Below are 16,186 nucleotides of genomic sequence, written 5' to 3'. Positions count from 1 at the left end.
ACCTACCAAATTTTCAACATTCCAAAATTCAACTTTTTTTTTCTGTGTTATAAACAAAACTAGTCTTAACAAATTTCATGTAAAGTTCTGACTTTTTAACAATTTTACCCAAAATTTAAATGTTTTTTTTGTTAAAAAGCTTATAAACTTAGTTAACTAAATATAAACATTGATTTTTTTAACTTAACAACTATATCAGCTACCTTAGTGATGGTACATTTAACGTACAAATAAAGTTTGAACATCTTAAATATGATTATGACAAGAAAAACTATGACTATCAAAGTCACCCCGGAATGTAAAAAATTTTTAACGTAACTAATTTTCTAAACATTATTGCAAAAACTTTGTTTTCTAACATAGGGCATGGACTTTGTGTGGGTTACCCCAGTACATGTTTTAAAAATAATAATCTTGAGAAAAACCTTACCTGTTGGAAAATATTACAAAAGCAAATTGAAATCCTATCAAAGTCTCCTCGGTTTACGGTACCGTTATTATGAAAAAAAATAAAATAAAATGTAATCCGAGATTTTAGTGTCTATCGATTTTTTACACCATAACGCACCTCTGAGCAAAAAAGAAAACATTCGCTGATGTAGTTTTCGAGATACAGCCCTTTTAAGATGTTACATCCGATTTTCAATAAGAAAACCAAAACAGTCTATACAATTGCAGCACTTCAAAAAATATGCATTTCGAGATAAGTATGAATTTTGCTTGTTATGACTGTCAAGTATCTCTGGGGCAAGTTTCGGAAGGTTTGCTGATGTAGTTATCGATATATAGCTATTTTAAAATGTTATTTCCGACTTTTTCTAAGAAATTCTTCACAGAAAAAAAGTTGAATTTTGGAATGTTGAAAATTTGGTAGGTTGAATATTACCTCTTTATTTGTGTAATATTACATAAAAAATGTGTAAAAATGTGAACCTGATGAATATTCATCAAAAACTGATGAAAATTCATCATTTTATGGGGTAAAATTTATCATTTATTTTGCCACAAAATCTGTCAAAATTTCATTACAATTACAGCACTTTAAAGAATATACATTTCGAGATAAGTATGAATTTTACTTCATATGACTGTCAACGATCTCTGGGCAAAGTTTCAGAAGGATTGCTGATGTAGTTATCGAGATGCAGCCATTTTAAAGTGTTATTTCCGACTTTTTCTAAGAAAATCTACATAATCGGCATGAAAAAGTCGGAAATAGCTTCTTAATACGGCTGTATCTCAAATCTACTTGAGCAAACCTTCTGAAACTTTGCCCAAAGATACTTGACATTCAAGTGAAGCAAAATTCATCACTATCTTGAAATTAGAGCTTCCAATTTCCCGTCCCGGGAAAAAAATTCCCGGGAATTCCCGTTTCCAGGGAAATTTATAAATTTCCCGGGAATTCCCGAAACATAAGCAGAAGTATACAATTTCTTAATCTTTTGGACCCATTTTTTTAAATGCTATAGAAAAAATCAAGAAACCTTGCTTAGTGAAAATAAACTATTACAATTCAGGTAAACTTGTTAAAGAATAATTGGGTATCGAATAAAGAATATTTAAACCCTTTACTGTCAAAGCAAAATTCAGATTTTTTTACAAGAAGAATTACTTCAATTCGATCAAAGAAATTAAATTTTAAGTAAAAGAATTATGGAGCACTGGTGCAACAATGGGTGTTAGAAGGTTTAACATAAAAAAGGTAGAAGGATGATGTCAATTTATCTTAGAATTTAAATCATGTTTTCGTTCTATGAAAAAACATTTAACAGAAGTCAATTATAAACCTGAAAACCATGTGAAAAAAAACATTACAAAATCATTTAAAAATTACTTTGTATTGTTTAAGAGGTGCCCGAAATGCAAACATAGTTTTAAAACTTGCTCCTAATATGTGAAAATATTGAGTTGTTTAATGTAAAACAAACACGAGAAGTTTAATTTTTAAGGAAAAACTAAAAAGCTCAACCATTTTGTTCAAGAGCTGAAACCAGTATAACTTGGCTTAGAAAAGTTTTTTGCTATGAAAAAAATAATTTCTGGATGATCTTATTTGATACAACATAATGTGTCAAACCATAAACTCTCAAACTGGTCACATAGGCAAGTTTAAAAAAAAGAAGATTGTGGAGTATGGATTCATTTAACTAACTGTTCAAAAACTTTGATGAAAAAAATCTTCTCAACAAAAAATATCAGAGATCATTTTTTTTTATTTATTACACAATTTGAGCTTATAAAATTAGAAAAAAATAGATATTTTCTTGTAGTTGCATGAATTAGTTGATCTTTACACTTATTTTAACCATTAGAGTCGCTGTCCTATTCAACTTTGATGCAAAATTTGATTCAGAACCAAGATTAGACCAATTTTCAATAAATTTGAAAATTCCCGGGAAATTGGTAGAAAATTTCCCGTGAAATTTGTAACCCCGGGAAATTGGACGCTCTACTTGAAATGCCTATTCTTTAAAGTGCTGAAATTGTATTGATTTTATAGATTTTGTTAGAATAAGTCGGAAATAACATTTTAAAACGGCTGTATCCCGATAACAACATCAGCAAACCTTCTGAAACTCGGCCCAAAGATACTTGACAGTCAAGTGAAGCAAAATTCATCATCATCTCGAATTGAATATTGTTTGAAATGCTGAAATTGTATTAGATTGTTTTGGTTTTCTTATTGAAAATCGGATGTAACTTCTTAAAAGGGCTGTATTTCGAGAACTATATCAGCGAATGTTTTTATTATTTGCATAGAGGTGCGCTATGGTGTAAGGAATCGATAGACCCCAAAATCTCGTATTGCATTTTTTTCACAATTTTGCAAATTGCTTTGCTCCTCCAGTACCATGCAGTACCCCATCACTTTACTCGACATTCCATTCCTAAACAATCATTTGCAAATGGTGTTAAAGGCCAGTGCCGTGTTGTTTTCGCTCTAAATTTCAAGTTCAAAGCTGTTTTCGAACTCCACAGAATGCGGTTAAATATATTAGCGCACCTTGCAATTATTAGAGTATAGTTTACAGTTTTGGAGACAAAGAAAAAAACTATTGGTGAAGATGGCGAATAAGATCAAAATTCGCGTGTATTGAAACTAAAACAAGTGAGTAATTACTCTCATTTTCTCGGCCTTCCAGCCACCTTCAGATGCAGCGTTGTGCACTTCATCTTCCTACTGCTGCCGTGTGGAGTGGCAGCTGATGAGGCGAGATTTTTAATTAGAACATCCATGAGAGAATGGTTTGTACACGTACACACGTGCATAAGTTTGTATACGAAAACTAATGGATACAAAATCAGCATAATAAATTGTTGCTTGTCGTGGGAGGCAGGCAATTGCTCACGTGCAGCCCCACATGCAGCGTGACCTAGGGTAACAGTGCCAATGTTGGATTCAAGCTTGTTTATTTTCTTAATTTTCCACTAGAGCAAATTCAACCCAAAAAGTTCACTTTCAGCAGAAAGTTAATGCCGGCAGAAGCTTATCCCTTGCCAAGTAGTACATGTCTGTGATGACGTCCTCACGGTCACGGCACTGCGATCACGTTTTTTCAGCGGTTGCGCTTAGATTAGTGTTCGGAGAGTAGCCAAGTACAAGTACAAGCGGACGCGCCGGATCACATGGGGTTACAAAGCTAGGGATTGGCGTTTGAAGATTGCGCGCGGAACTTGGCGTACACGTAACACCCGGGCCCTTGCCCTTGGTGGGGTGGTTTTTGTGGGATGACTCGATTTTTTTTTTGGTTGCTGTCTGTAAACGCTTCAGTTTCTTCAGGGTGTGATAGATTTAGTCTTTTTGAAATTTTCTAAAGGATTCTCAAAATAATAACAAAAAAATTGAAGATAAAATTAATAAGTCTGACTTTAATGTTACAAAGTACTTTTCTTAGAACCACCCTACCACAAACGCCTAGGGGGCACCTGTGTGCGATCGCGCCTCGTTGCACGAGTGACGAGCTCAAACTCTCAAGTAATTACAAAACTATATGTGCACTTAATTAGCAGTGTACCATCCCACTCTGACAGCATCACACCTTTCCGGCGAACGCGAGAGTAGATACTTCAAATGTGATAGAGGTGTGTGGAAAAACAAAACAAAAAAAAACATCAACAACTCTCGGGTGCAACTTTAAGCAGCATGCGCGTGTTCATCGAAGCAAGAAATCAATTTAGAGATGCAAGAAGCTGGAAAATAGACGCAAAATACGGTACGCAAACACAGCAGCGCGCTGGTCAAAAGTGGAGAAAACTGCAAACGCTGATGGTTGCGGGAAACTCTCGGTAGAAAAGTGAAAAGAGTAAATAAGTTAAAAACAAACAGCTGTGAGACTTCTCTCCAGCAAGGGGTGTGTGCACTATTGATGGTGATTGGGGAATACTTACAAAAGACGTGAACCTTGAGCATAGTTCCTCTTTGTAAGTACTGATTTTAATAACATTTTTATTTTTGTCTCGATGAAAGAAAAATAAACGGTAATTTTTCATGGCGATTATAAAACTTGGCAAAACTTGCTTTCTGAGTTATTGAAAAACAATTCAGAAGGAGAAAAATATTGAAGAACTGGCTACCCTGGCAAGGTGTATTAAACACATCGGTATAATATTTTTAGTATATTTCTATTTCGAAATTGAACAGTATAAGATCAAGCAACCCTGCTGAAGAGATATCAGTATTTATAACTACTATAAATACTCTTGTTCAGCGATGGAATAATCATCATCAAAAGAAAATCATTGGATGTTCATCAAGAGAAAACAAAAAAAAAAGCATGCTCTTCTCTCTCGCGCACGAAAGATCGGTAAAAGGAATCTTAAAAAATCATCATCTTGTTCTTGAGTATTCGGTGGAATATCTTTTTTACAACTACACTTGCAAGTGTAACGTCACCCGTCGAAACATGACTTGTCACATTTTGTAGATGGGCAATGTGTGTAAACAAAGTGAAATAAATATAATTAAGTGGTGCTGACAAGGAAATTCTCAAAAATCATCAGCAGATTTTTTTTTTTGAGAATTTCTGGAGCGATTTTCTTTTGCGTGATTCGCCTCCTCTCTCGTTCGCGGGTGAAGAAAGTTCGCAAGCGAAATTGATTTTTTTGCGATTATTCTATCCCTGCTCTTGCTGTATTTAGTTACTGATGAGCTACGAAACGTTTGAAGATCTGGAAACCTTGTCAAGATTAATATGTGGAAACAACTGTTTCACACCATTTTTGCAAACAAAAATATCACACTAGTATAGAACACGTGTTAGCACATTTTCCTTCTGGACACAGCTTTAGGTGCTGCGTGTGTAGCTCTTTTATAAAACATTTCGTTGTGATCGTGCTACTTTGGCGCACGTCGATTTTGGGCCAAATTGAGTTAAACAAGCTTTTAATGCTTCACCTTTTGACCTCCAAAGATCCCCAAAAATCAATTTCAATCCTCAGATCCGTACAAACCGCATCCGATGTTGACACTCTCCATACAAAATGGTGTTCCAATCAGATCGTGCTATCTTGACACCGCCTGCAATTGCGACAGCTTGAAATGTTGACACTCTCCATACAAAATGTAGTTGCGTGCTATTAGGGGGTGACGATTCTCCAGATTTTCAATTTCCCGGGAATCGAGACTTGAATTTGGAAATTTCCGGGACCCAGAATCAGAATCTGCAAATACAACTTGTTGTACAAACTTGTTATTAGATTTTTGTGAAGCAAAAAAATAGTTAATATATAATTTCCCAGTATCGGGATTTTTGCAATATGATAAATAGTGACTCAAAACAACAATTAAAGTTGTTTTTTTCTTTGTTAAGGTCAACTGTGAATATTCATTGAAGAAAAAGTAATCAGGAAAATTCGAATGTTCACATTTGGCGGACAATACAAAGATTGCTAGAGTTTTTTTCTTCCAAAATATAATTTAATATTGAGCGCTTTTTACAGGCGTACAGTTGCTTTCCAATCATTAGTTTTGAAAATATCAAGATATTGACGGAATTTTTTCCCCAAATTTTTTTTTTGTGGTACTGTACATTGGTATTTCATGAAAATTTAAAATGTTTTCAAAGGAGTTCAAACATGCTAAATATGATTATAAACGTGGGAAAATGCATTTTAACTGGTTTTCAGTTGGTTAAACTTAAATTTTCATTAAAATTTTGAAGTTGTTCGAAAAAATGTTTTTTCCCCTACTGATTTTTCAGGCCAACTTTGAAGGGGGCGACATAAACTTTGAAAAATATTTGCAACGGCTTAAGGAGATTAGATAATCATTGATTCATTCGAACTTGAATATCTTACATTAAACATCCAATATTCTAAACAATTTCAAATTTTCACATGTTTTTCTGATTAGTTTATATAATTTTGCATCGATATTTATAAAATTAAAATTTCCCGGGAGTCTCCACCAAATTTCCCGGGAATCGAGAGGTCCAAAAATTGTTGATTTCCTGGGAATTCCCGCTCGTCACCCTCTACGTGCTATCTTCACAGCAAAAAAGTTGAATTTTGGAAGGTTGTAAATTTAGTTGGTTGAATATTACCTCTCTTTTGAGTAATATTACCTAAAAAATGTGTAAAACTGTGAACCAGATGAATATTTATCAGGAACTGATGAATATTCATCAATTTCTGATGTAAAATAAATCATTTCTTTTGACACAAAATCTGCCACCATTTCTTGATGAATATTACCATATTTTTTTTTTATGTTTTGACACAGCCTGCAATTGCGACAACTTGCCAAAGGTAAATTTAGTCTTAGGCCGTTTTGACACACGTGCATGCACGTCTACTGTTTACATTTCAAATTGGTATAACTTGGGATTCCGGCAATCAAATCCAACCAAATTTCTGGACAGTTCCCAGCACGATTAGCCAAACAAAACGTGTTTGTTATTGTTTACATAGCGTGTTCCGGTTTTTGTTTATTGAAGGTCTAAAGCGACATACGACAGAACAGCACAACCACGTCGATTTGTGCATTTTTATTGCGGCCACGTGCGCATCATCAAGAGCATGCAGATGAACCGGGAGCAGCTAAATTTGTCCCATCGATGCAGTCGCGGTCGTTCCGAGGTGATGACGATAATGATGATGATGGTGCTGATAGTTTGATAATTGAAGGGCAATTAGATTCAATTGATTTCGAGCGATGGGATGAGGTGATGAGTTTGCCGCAGGGAGGTTGCCAGTTATGTTGCCAATGATTATAATGATGATGGCGGTGTTGATTTTTTTTTTCTGTTGCACTTATTGTTTGTGCTTGTTTAAATTTTCAAAAGTGTCAATTATGGCTGCTGATGACGGGGCCTAATTGCTCGTAAATGCGCAATTTATCTTCCATATGGATCGAATAAGCGGTTTGGCATTGGAAGTATGGTTTGGTTGGACTTCATCAAAATGTGATTTACATTCATGATTGTGTTCGGACGGGAAATTGCAAATTGACATTTATTATGCATATTTTACACTTGTTTGGAATTAAAAGGTTTTTTTTGAGTTTCAAATTTTCAATAAGGATGCAACAACAATCTTCTTCTACTCCAAGAAGATTGTAATAGATACTTAAATATTTTTAAATGGAGTACAATTTCCCTACCTACTAATTTGCTCTTAGTGTGATTAACTACCGACTCAAAGAAGAAATGAGTCCCTCTACCTACAAAGCAGTATAAAAACCCGCTCCTTTGCACCCACCAACTCACAGGATTCACCATGATGTCTAAGTAAAAGGTCTGACTTGATGTTGAGCCGGAATCCTCGTCCGCTATCCGACTCGTTCGATGCTAGCTAGTGTCGAGTGTTTCCCGTGCTCCGTCAAGAAATGATAACAACCTGCACTGAGTGATCCTTGTGACCGTCAACACGCGGACAAGTGGTAAAAGATGTTGCAAACCGTGGGTAGCTGTAAAAGAGGCACTTCCCGTAGTTTTATGGCTCAATTTCTCAATTACATCATAGTCGTTAGCTTTTCGCACTGCCGTTGTGTGTAGGGTAAGTGGAGCTAGTATTGATCAGCGCTTGGAAATATTTTGAAACATCAAGGAAACAAGTCCAATCTGGGACCGGTTCCCCTTGTTTGGAGATTCACTTTCGAACCAGCGGCGACTTGCTGTTCGCTCATTCCAATCCAATTGTGAAAATTGAACACTCTTGCGCGCGCGTGAACGCGTGATTGAGATTAATTCCACCACGACGGATGATTGACGCATTATTGTTTCGCCGAGTTGTAGCCGCACAATTAAACAGGGACCGTCTTATAACGGCTCGAGAAACAAAGATCAATGCCACTTGCTAATTAATTAAGCGGACCCACCGTGGGCTTATTAGCGTGTGTGCAACATAGATATTTCTATACCTTTCAATTTAATAACCGCAGTGACACTTTGGCCACGATTACGGCGCGACTTCGCAATTGAATTGAGACTTTATTGGACTCCCACCTCTTGGTTTTTGATGGAAGGATTTGCAAAAGCCTCATCCCATAGTTTTCTTGTAGAGCTTTGGAATCGAGTTAAGTAATGACGAAAATTACAGGTCGTACATTCTATGGTCCATTTATAAAGTTGTTTACGGAATGTCCCCAAGTAGAGCGTCCAATTTCCCGTCCCGGGAATTCCCGGGATTTCCCGAAAAAATAAATTTCCCGTTTCCTGGGAAATTTGTAAATTTCCCGGGAATTCCCGAAATTTAAGCAAAGGTACACATTTTCTATACTTTTTGGAACCATTTTTTTAGATGCTCAGAGAAAAATAAATGAAGATGATTTTGTTCAGATAAATTTATTTTATAGCTCATATACAATTAATTAGATTATCAGAAACTTTGATACCTGATAATATAAATTTTTGAAGCTACGGGAAAATAAAGTAAGCTTTTTCAAGAATATTTGGAGTTATTTCATAAAAAATATATTAAACTGAGAATTTTTACGTTTTTGTGTGCTATGATCTAATGAGTTGAAAATCAAATTGGTATTTTAACATTTTTAAAATAGTTTTGTGCAAGAATAATTATTTCAATTCGTTAAATACCTGGTATACAAGATATTACAAAAGTAAAAGAAAAATGGAGCACTGGTGTAACAATGAGTGTTAGAAGGTTAAATATCAAAACATGTAAGACTGATTGTGACATGATGTTAATTCCAAAATTAATTGATGTGATGATGTTAATTGAAAATATTGAGTTGTTTGAAGTAAAACAAACAAGAGAAGTTTGATTTTTGCTTTGCCATTTTGTCCTAGAACTGAAACCATTATGACTTTTTTTTAGAAAAGTTATTTGTCATAAAAAACATAATTTCTGCATGTTTTTTCCATCTTTTTGTATCAAACCACGCTCTCTTTTACTGGTCACAGAGGAAAGAAAATAATTTGTATGATTGTGGAGTATGGATTCATTTTAGGAGAAATTCTCGTAGGTTTCGCAGGTTAAGCACTCGCTCCTAACTCCATCCAATTAGCTATTTTTTTGTCTATTTAAACAACAAATTTTGCAAAACTTTTAAAAGTAACTTGCTTGCTCACTTCTTATTGAGCTATTTATCACTCTATTTCAGCTGAAATCGCCTTCAATGAGTTGTAATTGAACGTCAAAGTGCTGACCTGCCAACATAAGAGGTACGACGGAATTAGATGCTGTTCCACTACTCACTGTCTAATTACCTTGATAAAAAAATGACATCATTTTTTGATTTATTGTACTATTATTGGAGCTTATAAAATAAGAAAAAATAACATTTTCTTGCAGTTTTATGATTTTTTTCATGCAGTTAAGCTGTTAATTGATCTTCACACTTGTTAAAGCCTTTCAGTCGCTGTTCTAAACAACTTAGTTGCAGCAGAACCAAGATCAAAACAATTTTCAATAAATTTAAATTTCCCGGGAATTCCCGGGATTTCCCGGGAAATTGGTTGAAAATTTCCCGTTTCCCGGGAAATTTGTAACCCCGGGAAATTGGACGACGTAATAACAAATTTGATCCATTTTATTTTGATCAATTGAAATTCTCTACTCTCCTCACTGGAATTTTCTCTCCAATTTGTAAAAAACACTTACAAATACAAATGAAAATACAATAGGTCCAATGTAAATATTTTTTAAAGTTTATCTTCCTTGGTCATTGAAAAGGGGGTGGAATTGAACATTTGTGAAAAAAAGTACAAAAATACCAAAATACAAAACTACAAAAATACAAAAATACAAAAATACAAAAATACAAAAATACAAAAATACAAAAATACAAAAATACAAAAATACAAAAATACAAAAATACAAAAATACAAAAATACAAAAATACAAAAATACAAAAATACAAAAATACAAAAATACAAAAATACAAAAATACAAAAATACAAAAATACAAAATACAAAATACAAAAATACAAAATACAAAAATACAAAAATACAAAAATACAAAAATACAAAAATACAAAAATACAAAAATACAAAAATACAAAAATACAAAAATACAAAAATACAAAAATACAAAAATACAAAAATACAAAAATACAAAAACACAAAAATGCAAAATTGCAAAAATTAAAAAAATAAAAAAAGGAAAAACTAATCTTCCATTACAATAGTTAGTAAAAAATTGGCCAAGCTTATAACGGTTTAAAAAATATTTTAAGGCACACATTACTGCTAATAAACCACTTCCCGTCAGCAAGGTGCAAAATAAATGCACCTGTACCTTCAATAATTGCGCTCAAAAGTGGCAAATGAAGCAAAGCAAAAGCTTTCTTGTCTCTAATGGACCTAACGTTTTTTAATCGATTTAAAATCAGTCTAAAAGAGGCAAGTGAGTGAGAGAGAGAGGGAGAATTGCGATTTTGTTTTGATCGAATTTTCGCCCGTCCCCGGCGAAAACTTTTGTGGCGATTTAAATCGCCGGCCACCCAAATTCCAAAATTCCGTACACCCGGAAAGTGGATTACGGGTTCAGAGTTATGACGGGTTTTTGGTTTCGCGGAGATCTGCTTTTTTGGGAGGAAACGTTAGTGGCCTACTTTGGTTGCACAGCTGAACGTTGAGCGCGTAGAGCGAGCATCAGACAACTTGGATCAGTCAATGAATCGGGCTTTCACTTTATTAGTTGTGATGGAAAGAATGAGATATGGAAGATTTATTGTATAAAAATAATTCTAAAAGGTTCATTTGTTTTGTACAATTTCATAAATTGCCTCAAGCGTTATTTTGGATATTTGGTTTTGCATTGTTCGCCGCATAAAAATAGTGTGCTCAATTTTGTTTACAAGTAAGTCTGCCAACAAAAAGTAGGACCGTTGCCAATGCAATGTTTACAACTAAACTTGATGCGATCTACAAAGCTACAAATTGAAGAAACAAATTTCATTCAGAAAATCTTTGTTAGAGATGATCATCATCAAAGTAAAATTTATTATACCTGTACGGAAATCTTGGTGATGTTTGAAATGTGACCATCCCTAACTGCAGGGCAAACGTATGGCAAATACGTTGTTTACATCAACATCCTGAGCTCGCTATTACACAGTTAAAAGTTAGATGAGTTTATTTTAATTACTGTGGTGTTGATTTTTATAATTTCAATGTAAAAAAAAATAGGTTTTTGGTGTAACTTTCCATTTTTTTCATGACTACCTTATTCACCTTTATTTTTGGAGCTTGTATCACCTTGATTTAACTTCTGTCCAGCCACCCAACCAGACTCGGAAATCCGCACCGGTAACAAAGAACAGAACTCTCGGATCGTGGGGGTGGTCCAACCGTCAAATGCTACAAACGACAGACCTCACCGGGTGGCTATTTTCAGGTGGTGGGCGTAGCACGTAAACTTTAGATTTGGGGCCGAGCGAACAAAGACTCTCACTCTCCCAAACGGAACCACGAAACACGAACCTGCCCCTCATGTAGGATAATGTATGTGCCAAATCGGTTTACGGCAGAAATCAACCTGGGGATTGGCAGATTGGCTGATTTATAAATATCAAAGGAACGCGCGCGGTGATCTTTCGACCGTTTGGCAAGCAGGCAAGACGAAGACATCAACCCATTTGCATTTCCGATTCGCGTGTTTATGTGTCTTATTTGGGCGGTTAGTTTGAACGTGGTAGTTGCGCTATTTTAATGGCACTGTCAGGTGGGGTGACTTCAGTTATGTGACTTAGGGTGAAACGGGACGCTGATTCTTGGACAACTATTATACATTTTCTTTTATTACTCTTCAAAATTAAATGAGGTTAGATATGGTTTCCATGGTATCTCTCACATTCAAACAATTTTCAAATGTACCGTAAACCGGGATGAAATTGATAGCCGGGATGGCATTGCTAGGTTGAAGAAGTTTTTATTTTGAAAAACAAACAGAATGTAAGAGAAGTGTTCAAAGTTCCTCAAGAAGTAGTTTTAAAAATGAAAGGTTTAAAAGTACGTGAACTATAATTACGAAAACATTGTTAAATAGGATTATTTAAATACTAAACCTTACAAATGATTAATTAGACGGTATCTATTAAAATTGCTCATTTTTAGGTTGACATTTTTAAAACACCGTGTTATCGATTGTTTTTAAATAACAATATTCATCAAAACTATTATTTTAAAACATTATTGAAAAACAAATCTTAAAAAAACCTACATGGAAATTGTGTAACCCAGCCCCAGGGTGGTTAAATCTTCGCGATTTTTGCGAATTTCGCGGATTTCGCGGAAATCTAAATTGCTCTCACCGAGCTGGATTTAGATAAATTTGCGTTCTTTCTTCTGGAAATACTAGATTTAGACAAACATTTTCACTAGCCATCGAAATCTACGTTGTATTCTTGAAGATAGACCCACAGGAACATTCAACAGAAATCCGCGAAATCAACGAAGATTTTTAACCACCCTGCAGCCCAGAACATGTTTTAAAATTTTCATGTCATGAGAAAAGTCTTGCTGGATGAATAATATTTCAAAAATAAATTGAAATCCTATCAATGTAACCCCGGTTTATGGCACACAGCGATGGAAGAATGATCAGTAAAAGGAATCTCAAAAAAACACCATATTGATTATTCAACGGAACATCTATTTCACTACTGCACATGCAGCTGTAACGTCACACGTCAAAACAATAACCTGTGGTTCATGCATTCCCTATGTCAAAAGGAGCCGTTTTGAATCATAACTTTTTCCATACAAACTTGTGGGCTGGTCATACAAAACGAGTATTCAGAAATCTGTATCCTGGGAAGGAATTTTCTTATCGAATTGGTGTTTTCACCAAGTTATAGGTTATGATTGACTAGCGTGCACAGATCCTTAAGGAAGGTGGGGCAACAATATGAGCGTTTTGAAAATTTCGTCGTTTGTGAACACCCCTTTAGCAATTTTAGAACAAATTTCTGAGGATAGTGGGGCAACTGCCCCATGTTGCCCCACCCTGTGCACGCTAGTGGTTATCATTGTGATTATTATGTTTTTGCAATTCCTTGTTTTATAAACAGAAGTATATTAGTTTTTTAATCAACCGTATCATTTTAAAATGTCCAAATTACGTTATTTCAGCCTTTTGTTATATGTTTAACTTGGTTTCAAAATTAGATCAGAAAATCTCACACAAGTTTCCTTTTTTGCCTTAAACTCGAACCAACAGTTGTCAAGATATCGTCAGTTGAGAAATCAGAGCTAGTGCGTCCATCCCGGGAATTTCAGGGACAAAAATCCCGGGATTTTTGATATTTGGTCCCGGGAATTCCCGAAATTGAAAAAAATCATGTTTTGGTCTGGAAACTCCGATTTGGTTGTGGAAAAAGATGAACAGTTGAATAATTAGTAATCGATGTTAATTTTAAAGCATTAGCAAATTTGTATTCGGCATTTATTAATATTTATTTGGCTTGTAAGGGAAAATTATTAAAATTTATTATTTAAAATTATTTTAGTTTACGGATCGGCAAAAGGCTTAGCGCTTGAAATATTTTTCATTGAACTTTATTTATTTTTAAATATTTACGTTTAATGATGATTTTAAAATCATATTTAATTATTTTTCATCAAACATCGCCATCTGGAGCAAATTAGGACAATGGTAACGAATTAAGACAGAATAATGTTCTGATATTTTTTTTAATTAACTAAACAATTAGTACACCAATTTTAAAATTTATTGCTCTAAAATATCCTGTACCTATTCAGACTGCTGTCCCGATTTCTCCCAGTTGGTGGCAGTGACTTAAAGATAGTTTGTAAAATATGTTTTATATAAAACATGAAATTCATTTTATTTGTTTTCGTTTCTTTTTTTTATTACAGTTTCAATTATTTTAGCTTTTGTAGTCATTTCATATAAAAAAATTAAAAAATATATATTGCTAAGAATTTATTTTTATTAATATGAAATAATTTGAATCACATTGGATTTAAAAATATGATTCATTAAAAATCCACAGCATAACAAAGAACAAAAAACAATTTTTAAAAATATTTTTTAAACTAGCTAAAAACTGCTGTTCTTGCTCAGATTTTTTTTTGTAAAATCGAGATTGAAGTAAAGTATTACCAATTCACAGTATTGAGCTAATTCTATGATTGTAAGCTTAAAACCCGATTTAATATCACCAGAGGTGAAATAGAGCCTTTCTTACAAAATTATGAAACTCCAAAAAATATATTGGTGCAATTAATTTTTCAGAAACATAATGATACCACCAGTGAGAATTTTACCTAAAGCTTCGAATCTTTTTAGGCTAAACCTCGAATGCCATTCTTTTTTATTTCAGAAGTACATTATTTGTCGCAAGATATGTAAATTTAATTAAGAAAAACATATTGGATTGACATTATTAGAAAAAAATAAAGGGTACTCAGTCTTAAATGTTAGTCTATGATTAACTTTAAAAAATATGTATCGCTATTGCACTTTGTCGATCTATTATGAGAAGCCAGAAAGAACACTTTCATGCGCAAGCGTAAAAGCGCTGGCGTTGAAGCTTCGACTTGACGACTTACCGAGCTTTCGAGCGAGAACGAGCCGGGACTTCGAATTCTATGTTCAGTATGTGATTTTGCATAAAACCAAAAATTTAATAGGAAAAAATAGGGTAAAAGTAAGACGAAAAACACTAATATGGCTATATCTCTGGAAATACATTTTGGAAAAGCTTCAAATTTAGGGCCCAAGCAGTTTATGGCGCATGTTTTCGAATGGCTATTTGTTTGAAACTGAATTCGTTTAATTTGACAATGTTATCTGTAAAATAGTCCAAAAAATACCTCTAAAAATGGCTTTGACCACATTTACTGGTCGAAAATTGTGAATCGAAAAATAAAATGTTCGTCTCCGACCCCATGGCTACAGATGTGAAATATAAAAATGGTGGGTTTTACGTGCGGTTTTCCAGTGATGGAAGACACCAATTTTTAAGAACGGATACAGACATCACTCATGTATTTCAGTAAAAGAGCTCTCAAAAATCAGACTTTGAGTTCAATCGAAAGAGCGCATCTAAACCTTCAATTTAGTAATAGGATTTTTTCCTGGGACGAATCCTCGCCGTGTACGATTTTTTAAAGATTTCTGAGAAAAGCGTTTTTCCAAAAGCAAACCTCAAACCTTTCTTTTGTAATAAAGGCAAAAACATAACAAATTTAATGAAAACATAGATTTTATGAATGTTTGAAAAATTCCCGGGATTCGAAAAATATTTTTCCCGTTTCCCGGGAAATTCAAAACCCGGAAAATTTGGATGCCCTAACAGAGCTTTAACAGGTGACTCTGAGAAAAGTATATTTTTACATTTTTATATTTACTAAATATGCTAAAATTTGTATCTTGAGAAGGTTTTGATTTTTAGAATTGAACATTTGGTCCACAAAAGTTAAAATAGTAGTTTATACAACAAGTTGCAAAAAGAGGATTTTTTCAGCACGAGTCGTACTTTTATCCAACGAGGTTCACCGAGTTGGATAAATACGAAGAGTGCTGAAAAAATCAAGTTTTGCAACGAGCTCCATACTTTTTTTTGCAGAAAAGTAGGTTGTTTCGTCGTTCAAGAATGACAGGAAAAGTAAGTAGTTTCACAACGGAATTGCAAAAATGATTTTTTAAAGGCTCAAACCAGTTTGAAATCCAAAAAGACTTAAAGAGATTTTTCAATAAAGTGCACCGTTTTCAAGTTAAATGCCTCAATTTGGAAAAAATACACTCATTATA

The 16,186-nt window shown here is 34.1% G+C and overlaps 1 protein-coding gene across 4 annotated transcripts in view; it reads left to right on the top strand.

The window, feature by feature from the left end:
• Positions 1-16,186, top strand: part of LOC6035022 (SNF-related serine/threonine-protein kinase) — an 83,924-nt gene that overhangs the window by 26,894 nt on the left and 40,844 nt on the right. Inside the window, exon 1 of one of the 4 annotated variants that reach the window (XM_038259594.1) lies at positions 3,232-3,249. The exons of the other annotated variants lie outside the window; for them this stretch is intronic. Within the exon in view, the coding sequence (XP_038115522.1) occupies positions 3,247-3,249 (3 nt within the window). The 5' untranslated portion in view covers positions 3,232-3,246. Of the gene's footprint in view, positions 1-3,231; positions 3,250-16,186 lie in introns of those variants that run through there. 4 annotated transcript variants of the gene reach the window in all.

This window comes from Culex quinquefasciatus, chromosome 3 (assembly GCF_015732765.1).
Source record: "Culex quinquefasciatus strain JHB chromosome 3, VPISU_Cqui_1.0_pri_paternal, whole genome shotgun sequence".
NCBI lineage: Eukaryota > Metazoa > Arthropoda > Insecta > Diptera > Culicidae > Culex > Culex quinquefasciatus.
This window is presented reverse-complemented; position numbering and strand designations above follow the sequence as displayed.